The sequence below is a fragment of the Ursus maritimus genome, unplaced genomic scaffold, assembly GCF_017311325.1.
Source record: "Ursus maritimus isolate PB19 unplaced genomic scaffold, ASM1731132v1 scaffold_7, whole genome shotgun sequence".
NCBI lineage: Eukaryota > Metazoa > Chordata > Mammalia > Carnivora > Ursidae > Ursus > Ursus maritimus.
Genome location: NW_024426885.1, coordinates 53,126,920 through 53,136,506, shown reverse-complemented (window position 1 = coordinate 53,136,506; position 9,587 = coordinate 53,126,920). Strand labels below are relative to the sequence as shown.

Genomic DNA, 9,587 nt, shown 5'->3' with positions numbered 1-9,587 from the left:
GTTTCAGCTTCAGTGAACCCAGGCCAACCAGCAGATCTCTTCTTGCAGGGGAAGGAATGCCCCATGAAGGCTGTGAATGGGACTTCTCTTTCAGGCTGGAGAAACGAGGATTGCAGAAAAGAGTGATTTGGGGATTCTGGGACAAATTTAAGAAAAGTTCACATTTTGCTGATGCCTTAGCCCCAGAGCAATGAGCAAGACAAACGTTACACCTGGAAGCCAGGAATTCATATCCCAGGAAAGGAAAGCGTGGAAGGTAGGTGAGGTAGATTGAGAGATAATCTAATCTGCTCCCAGAAAGGATGTTGGAAATGAGGCTGTTAAATTGCTCTGGAAAAAATGCTGGGGTTGGTACTGTCACAGGTGCAGAGACCCAGGCCTCTGCTCTTATTTGGCAGATAAACAGCCCCTCCCAACTTCCAGGCCTCGCAGAAGCACTGGGGTTTGGTGTGGCGGTTCTACTACATTGAACTCAAGACACTCTCATGCCAGGGAGCATTACCTGGGGGTTCCAGAGGCTGCAGGAATTCTGGAGAACTGAAGGAGGCTTTTGGACCTGGAAGAAACCTGAGAGTCCATTAAGTTTAACCCTGACTTTTTACAGTTAAGGAAACAGATGGCTTGTTCAAGGCCACACTGAGTGAGAGTCGAGTCCTTGTAAAACACTGGGTGCTGTGGTCTTAAATTGAGGTCCGCCACACCAGCTGATTTCTCATATACTCTCCGACCCCATCTTAGTTCCTAATGGTGGGGTCTGAGTTATCAAGGACTATGTACCTGGCCGAAGATGAAATGCCATCCAAACTGTGTGGGGACAATGCCACCATTAACCTCCCAATGCCCTCACTTTTGTGTCTAAAGTTGCCTTTCAACAGGAAGAACCAGACTGTGGTAGAAAGAAAACAGGTCTGGGGCGCCTGGGTGGCACAGCGGTTAAGCGTCTGCCTTCAGCTCAGGGCGTGATCCCGGCGTTATGGGATCGAGCCCCGCATCAGGCTCCTCTGCTATGAGCCTGCTTCTTCCTCTCCCACTCCCCCTGCTTGTGTTCCCTCTCTCGCTAGCTGTCTCTATCTCTGTTGAATAAATAAATAAAATCTTTAAAAAAAAAAAAAAAAGAAAGAAAGAAAACAGGTCTGCTGCTAGCAGGATCTCAAACCCAGTGGAGAAATGAAACAAAAAATACCCCAGAGGATTCTAAAATAAAAGACACAAGAGCCTTTGGCGGGGGTGGGGGGGCAGTTTATTGCAAACTGTTATAATTAAAGTGATATTTTACAAGTGTTTAAGACAGAGGGCAGACAGGCTGGGAGCCAGGCCTCAGCTTCAGAGACGCACTCCTGGAAGGAAGTGGCACTTGCAGGGAACACGGACTCAATCACCGCTGCTCATTAGACACCGAGTTGTGGCAGAGTCCTCTTAGGGAGCCTGAGAGCTGTGAAGCAGCTGCTTGATATTCCAAATCTTGCTCCACTCCTGCTGTGCATATCACCTTCCCGGAGCAGGCCTCAGAGCCCCCTGGGGACTGACATGGATCCTTTCTCTGGCCCAGGCTTCCCGCCAGCTCAGGCTGTCCAGCTCTTCCTCATGACCATTCATCACAGACGTGCCTTTCAGACGTCTTCCCAACTTGTGGCTTAAAAACACGAGCAGGAAGAAAAGCAAGGAATGTTCTTAATGTAAATCCACAGCAAAAATGACTCGAGAACTGGGTGGTTCCCAGGGTTGGCAGGTATATGGATGGTTCCCTGCATTATTTATCCATAGGGTGTTTGAATGCATAGTGCTGATGAAGGTGCCAGAAGTCTTTTAGGACTTGTTCATGTTTTTGAGAACCTATGGGGATGAGCACTGGGCAGAAGCAGAGCCTAGCAAAAATGCTGAGCTGGGGGAAGGGTGGAGAGGGGAAACTGGTTGAATCCTGAGATCTTTCCCAAGAGGAAGGGAGCACTACTTCCAGAAGCACAGCCAGAAGGGTTGTGCCAAGGCTCTGCTCAAGGGTGAGGGTGCTTTGGGTGGAGGAGGGACCTCCCTCTTGCTGTCTTGGATTACTATTTAGGCAAAGCAAAGTCCCAGGCAGTTTCCTGTGCACATTTCCACATGGCCTGCATGAGGCGGGTGAAGCCCATGTCTTTGGGCTTCTCGAGGCCTCTCATCAGCCGCTGCTTCATGATGGAAACAAATTCCTTATTGCTCAGCTCCCCATTGCCTAGAGGAAGAGTCAAACACAAAAGGGATAAGTGGAGGCCTTGGAACAAAGACACTGAGAAAATTCCATCGTTCATACAATGTGGGTTCCGAAGCCCAGTGCACTCTCACAGCCAAATTCAAATGTTTTGTTCCTTCCTTGATGTTTCCGATTACAACTCAGTGACAGTTTAGCGTAGTGTGACAAAAGGTGAATAAGAATATATTGTAGGTCAGGTCCTATACTAGGAGTTGAAAATAAAGAGGTAAACAGAACTTTGTCCCTTGAGATACTCCCAGGTTGTGGGAGAGATAAATACATTATTTCAATAGTGTGGTAAATGCCACCGTGGGGTAAACAGAGCAGCTATGCGGGCATGGAGGAAGAGCTCTAACCCTGGCTGGGGCTTTACAGAGCATAAAGGCTCCCTGGAAGTGACTCCTAAGCTCAATCCCAGAGGGCGAGCAGAAATTGGCCAAGTGAAGGGAAGGGAGACGAGGGAGGCATTCTAGGTAGTGGCAGTGGCATAAGCAAAGGCACAGGCAGGGAGCAACATGGCTGCTGAGTAGTTAGGAAGTGCTGCACACAGGGCTGGGGAAGTAAACTGAAGAGGTGGGGAGGAGACAGGTCCCCAAGGGTCTTGTATTTTCATTAAAGGGTTTGCGCTTTATCTTCTAGGCAGTGGAGCACCAGGAAAGGACTGCAAGTAAGTAAGTGAGATGGAGTTAGATTTCCATTTTGGATGGATTCCTCTGGCTGGATCTATGGGGATGGGACTGGAGAATAGCAGTAGGGAGTCAGTCAGGAAGACCGTTGCAATAGTCCAGGTGAGAGGTGGAGGGGGCAGTTCATGGTGAAAACCAAAACCAAAATCTGGCCTTGGGTTAAGCCCATTTTCTCATGGCCTCCCATTTTACCTTCTTCAGTGACAGACTTTCAGGTCTGGAGAGGAACTTGGAGAGCGTCTGGTTAAACCAAAGGTCAACCTCTCAAGCCACACAGAACAGTAACCACTTCAACAGTCAAGGGCAGTTACCCTTTGACTACATGCCCAAAGTAAATGACTGCTAATTAAAAGAAGGACAGCCACTACTGGTGGTGATAAGACAACAGGAAACCATAAACAGGCTTTTACTAACGATGGGTCTGGAAAGAGAGTGGAAAGAAGGAACACAGGGTTTACTTTTGTAGAGAGTACCTGAAAACCTAAACTGGCCCATGTTTTCTGTCTGAAGGGAGCATGGACAGCCTCAGAGATACCTCACAGCAAGATCAAACAAACAAGCAAACCCAGGGAGACCTAGTCTGTGGTATTCAGTTAGGAGAGGGACTGCCCTTGTGAGAGGAAGTGGCTGGAAGACAGCACCAGGGGGCTCTGTGGTCCTGCTAATGTGATGTTTCTGGATAATGCTGGTTACACAGGTGTGTCCAGTTTTTAAAAATCCAGTAAGCTGTATACTTATGATATTTGCACTTTTCTGGATATATATGTCAATATAAAGAGTTAAAAGTGGCTTGGATGGCTGAAAAGTATTAATATGGCTTACTAAGAATGTAATTAAAAGGGCACCTGGGTGGCTCAGTTGGCTAAGCATCTGCCTTCAGCTCAGGTCATGATCCCAGGGTCCTGTGATTGAATCCTGGTAGGGCTCCCCGCTCAGCAGGGGGTCTGCTTCTCTGCCACTCCCCCAACTCATGCACACACTCTCTCTCAAATAAAAATATTTTAAAAAATAATATAATTAAAAGAATAAAAAAGGTCTAAATGAGATTCTTAATATTTTTATAAAGAGAGGCTTAAGATGAAAAAATCTGAGGTCTTATTTAGACTGCCATGGGATTTGCTTCCTGCTTCCCTAAGGCCAGAGCTGATCAATGTGAATGGCTTCTGTTACTTATGAAGCAGGTATATGACTGAATGTCATCTGTGTGCATGTGTGATCTGTGAGTGCAACTCTAACTTCTGAGGTGAACAATTCTGAAAAGTGAATGTCCTTTGGCATTTTGATCTGAGATCTAGGGCTGGTAGAAATAACAATGGCTTTTATTTAATATGTACTCCCTTTTTCTGTAGATTAAGAAAATAAGCCCCAGAGATGTTAAATGATTTTTTAAAAGGTGATTCAAGTAGATATTGACAGAACCTCCTTCTAAAAGGCTGGAAAATCAGATTTCATTTCTCAGGCCTTCCTAGGAGAAGAGGGGAACTGTGAGGCTGCTTGCCTTTATTTATTTACTTTGCAGACCAGCTCTCTGGCATCAAAAATTATAAAATTAAATGTTTTTTGGAAAAAACTCAAACCACCCAGAAGTGATTAGAGTAAAAACAAAATCTGAGGAAAGTTAACCTCTCTAGAACAGTCTTGTTGATTAGAACTGTCTTTGATAAGGGAAATTTTTTTATCTGTGCTATTTAATACAGTAGCCACTGGTCACATGCAGCTCCTGAGTACTTGAAATGTGGCCACAGAGACCAAGGAACTGAGTTTTTAAATTCTTTTTAATTTTAACTAATTTAAATTTAATGGCCACATGAAACTAGTGGATGGGCAGCACTAAAGAATTCCCTAGAGAATAACCCACCCCTACCTGAGGGTGAGGCCATCTTCTTGTCCTAACCCTGGAGTTTTCTTTCACTCAGACCTTGATTGTGGGTGCAGGTGGGAGGTTTAAATAACTCAAGTTCAACTAGAACTTCAGTAACTTAAGGTAATGAACACCTGTTATGTGCAAAGTACCACCTGAGGTCCTATGGAGGGGTCCACAGGTGAACAAAGGACTTGCAACTACCCTTAAAAAGCTAACAATTTAGGGATGCCTGGGTGGCTCATTTAAGCGTCTGCCTTTGGCTCAGGTCATGATCCCAGGGTCCTGGGATCAAGCCCCGCATCAGTGCTTAGCGGGAAGCCTGCATCCCCCTCTCCCGCTCCCCCCGCTGGTGTTCCCTCTCTTGCTGTGTCTCTGTCCAATAAATAAATAATATCTTCAAAAAAAAAACCCCTAACAATTTATAGAAGCATTATTTATAATAGCCAAGATATGGAAGCAGCCCAAGTGTCCATCAACTGCTGAATGGATAAAGATGTGGTGTGTACGTATGTGTGTGTACACACACACACACACACACACACACTGGTATCTTACTCAGCCGTAAAAAGAATGAAATCTTGCCATCTGTAATGACGTGGATGGAGCTAGAGTGTATATGCTAAGCAAAATCAGTCAGAGAAAGACAAACACTGTATGATTTCACTCATGTGGAATTTAAGAAACAAAACAAGCAAAACGAAAAAAAAAAAAAGAGAGATAAAGCAAGAAACAGACTCTTAACTATAGAGAACAAACTGATGGCTACCAGAGGGGAGGTGGGTGGCGGGATGGGGGAAATAGGTGATGGGGATTAAGGAGGGCCGTTGTCATGATGGGCACCAGGTGATGTATGGAGTTGTTGAATCTCTGTATGGTACACCTGAAACTAACATAACACTGTTAACTCACTGGAATTAAAGTAACCCCCCCCCCAAAAAAAAAGCTCACGATTTAGTAGGGAAGTTAGGTTACGTAGAGAGAGAGAGTTAACACGTAGTAATGAAGACAAATGGAAACAAGTTAAGGACTGAAGAAGCCAGAGTGATTCATTATTATGCTGGGACCAGAACGAAGGTTTCACCGATGCAGGAATTTTTGACCTGATTCCTGGATTCCATTAGCCTGGCTTTCTAGAGGAAGATGAGCAATGAATCCTGGCTGGGAAACAAGCAGGGGTGGGCACACAGGATAGAGGGTGGCGGCCAGCTTGGATTCAAACCCTAGCTAGGCTACCTACCACTGCCTGTGTGCTCCCGGGAAAATGACTTCACCCGAGTCTCAGTGTCCTTATCTGGAGAATGTGGTGGAAAACAGTTGCTATGTCAGAGGGTTACCTGAGCAGCTTAGCACAATGTGTGGCTCTTAGTAAGCACTGAGAAATGCTGCCACAGTGGCACCAGGACCGCTCATGTGGGCTAGAGTGGTCACAGACACAACAGACCACTGCGAGCTGGAAGGCAGAAATGGGAGGGGAATGACTGCTGTGTGCTTTGGGAGGTGGAGAGATCCACGGTCTTTCTAGACACAGTCAGATAATCACGTGCTCCTAGCCTATGAAGCAGCAAGTTGGCTCTAATATTTGTGTTTCCTTTTTTTTTTTTTGAGCTTTTATATTTGAGTTTATTTACCTTTTAAAAACACTACTAGAGTGGAATTGTTTCCTTTTTTAAGATCCTATGGTCATACATTCATTTAGGCCTACCGGCAAATTAGAATCACAAGAAGAAATGGAAAAAACAAACCAGGACTGGGGGTTCTAGTTCTCAATGTCACGGTGCTGAGGGCTGAGCTACTCCTGTGGGAAAGAGATACGTTGAAGAGGTCCAGGCTGGTGCACTGGGGTCTGCAAGCCTCCAGTATCAACAGTGTCTACCTCAAGGACGGTCAGGTTCAGTTTTCCCGCTGGACTCCGCAGGGTCCCACTCACCATCGCAGTCGAAGAGCGCAAACACCACATCACACACGTGGTCCGAGAGTTCCACTTTGGCCACGGTCCTGGCCACCTGCTGCATGGTCACTGAAAGAGGAAAGATAGATGCTGACTTAGACCGGCAGAGGGACTTGCAGTTTGCTTTCTCTGAACGGGTGGGATAAAACTACTCAGTCATAATAGAAAAGTTTCCAACTATATTTAAGAAAATGAGAATTTGGTTTTTAACCCACAACACCCTTTTCCTTTTCACACCAGGTTCCATTCTTTTCTACTGCTGCTACATTTTAGGCGGTACATACAGTTAAGTAAGAATGCCTGATACTACGTTCACAGAGACAGAAAGTAGATGGGCGGTTACCAGGGGCTGGGGGTATGCGGAATGGGAAGTTAGTGGTCAGTGGATACAGATTTTCTGTTTGGGGTAATGGAAACATTTTGGAAGTAGTGGTGATGGTTGTACAAGAGAGTAAATGTAATTAATGCTGATGACTGTACACTTACAAAGGGTTTAATTGGCATCTTTATGTTAATATATATTTTACCACAGTAAAAATTTAAAAAAACCTTTTTATTCATCCATTTATTTTAGAGAAAGAGAGAGACAGTGTGTGTGTGTGTGTGTGTGTGTGAGAGAGAGAGAGAGAGAGAGGAGAGATAGAGAGGAGGGGCAGAGAGAGATGGAAAGGGAGAGAGAATTTCCAGCCAACTCCCGCCAAGCACGGAGCCCGGGAGCCCAACATGGGGCTCTATCCCACCACCTTGAGATCATGACCCAAGCTGAAACCAAGAGTCAGAGGCTTAACCTACCGAGCCACCCAGGTACCCTTTACCACAGTAAAAATTTAAAACATGAAAATTCACATAATATTTAAGGACGGGAATCTAACGGTCTAGAGCAGCATTGGCGGTGGCTTTCCTAATAAATTATCACCAGAAGAGTGCCTTGAAAAAAAAAAAAAAAACTAAGAACGCCTGATATGACAATAGTCTCCATCTTGGCATTCTCTCCTGTGGGAGAGAATATGATAATAAAAAGTCAAGGAAATAAGCAGGCAGACAAAGAATGGGAGGTGGGGGATGAGGAGGCATGTGTCAGGACACCAGGGAGGTGCCCTTCCGTTGCTGAGTGCCAGCTAAGCACCTGCATCGAGGAGCTCCTTGCCCCTCCTCCTGACCGGCTTTCCACCCGCCACTTCGTCTCTTCCAACTGTGCTCCCTGGGGTAACAGTGGCCCCCGTTTCACTAGTTCAGTGTCTGCAGCCTTTTTTATTTTCCTTCTTCCAGACCTCCACAGAAAATCTCTTCTCTCTTACCATTTTCTCTTTATCTGACATTTACTGTTAAACACTGGCAATCGTGTGAAAATTGGGTTCTCATGAAAAACAAGCCAGGAAGGGCTAGGCCATTTCCAATGCCTTTTCTCCCATCCGTCCTCAAACTTGATCTAGGGGCATGTATAAATTATGTTATTGCTTACAGACACACTCTTAAGTGAGGTGAACCTTGGAGGAAAGAAAAGGATTGATTTTTACTTATCAATCACCTAGCAATGAAATGTTCTCTCTAAATATCAGATCAGATTCATCCAGAAGCAGTGTGAACTTGAATTAGAGTCAGTGTGCCTTCTCTGCTGATTTCATTCCTATAATTTCAGTTCTTTCCTGTCATTTTCTTCCACATTCGACCTTCCACTTGGCCTCTGTCACCTCCATGTATTCACCACAGCGCCCCCAACGTCAGCAGATACAAATGCCAGAGCAAGGCCGAGGTGCAAGGGGATGCAGGAGAGAAACTGCGTGACCCTCATGAAGTCACTTGATTTCTTTAAATTTACTTCCTTCATATTCCTATGAGGAAACTGCTGAGGTGGCTTAGTAGTGCCAAGAACAGTTTGGTGTTTTCTAGACTCTGAGGGTGGAGATACATAGAGATAGCTGAGGATCTGTGTGAGGAAGGGTAGAGGAAAGTTGTATTGGCCACAAGCGAGGCTATGTCCTGGTGTTCACAGCCTCTGGCTTGAGGGGGACGGCTGCCCAGGAGGGCAGGAAGAGCCAGTTTCCTCCTCCCGCACCCAGGACGTGAGGTAGGGTGAAGGAGGAATCAACGTCCCTTGGAATTTGAAGACTTAAGCAGAAGATACTATTTCAGTGGCTGTTCATGAGATGTGGTTAACTGCTGACAGGGGAGTTGGAGGGTCGGCACAACTGCAGAAGTTGTAGGGTTTAAAAACTTTGCCTCGTAGGTCTAGACACTTGATTTTCTCTGCTGGCCCAGGAAGAATTGATTCCTGCCAACTGAACTGCCCAGGGAAGGCAAAGAAATCAGCAGGCCAATTTACAACAAGAATAGTAACTGTTAAGAGAACCAAAATGATAACAGCTGGTTATTATACTTCTCAGCTGGAAAATCTACTAAGGAAATTCACTTCACCTCAGAAGTCTGCTCAGTGCAAACAGAATCAGATCAGAAGAAACTGGATGCTCTCAAACTGTGACAGAATTACCCCTTTGCAGTCACAGGAATACGTTCTGAGAAATGGATTAAAACCTGTATTAGATAAACAGGAACACTTTGTTATCAGCCATTCCTTTTTCTGCATTTCACAGCAACACTTCCATCACAACTGACAACTAGCCTCTTTTTCTCTTTCCCAGTTCCTTCCATTCTCTCAGGGCAGAGTGCCTATTGCGGATTCTTCTTGATATTCCAAGTGCCCATCTTTCTCCCCGGGAAGACAGGCCCTTTCCTCTAAATAAACCATTAATGAAAATAATATCCAAGGATGTCAGTGAGAGCTCTTGACAATTTTTAGTGAAAAGCTCATTAAAGTGGTACTTAGTGGTTACAGAATAGGGACCTCTGGAGGCCACCAGCAGGAAT

The 9,587-nt window shown here is 45.4% G+C and overlaps 1 protein-coding gene across 3 annotated transcripts in view; it reads right to left on the bottom strand.

Moving 5' to 3' along the window:
• Window positions 1-1,223: 1,223 nt before the first annotated feature.
• Window positions 1,224-9,587, bottom strand: part of MICU1 (mitochondrial calcium uptake 1) — a 234,519-nt gene continuing 226,155 nt past the window's right edge. For 2 of the 3 annotated variants that reach the window (XM_008696021.2, XM_040624205.1), the window contains 2 exons: window positions 6,702-6,791; window positions 1,224-2,206 (listed from right to left, as the gene is read on the bottom strand). In XM_008696021.2, the coding sequence (XP_008694243.1) occupies window positions 2,049-2,206; window positions 6,702-6,791 (248 nt within the window). In that variant the 3' untranslated portion in view covers window positions 1,224-2,048. The remainder of the gene's footprint in view (window positions 2,207-6,701; window positions 6,792-9,587) is intronic. The other variant, XM_008696022.2, reaches the window with a different exon arrangement.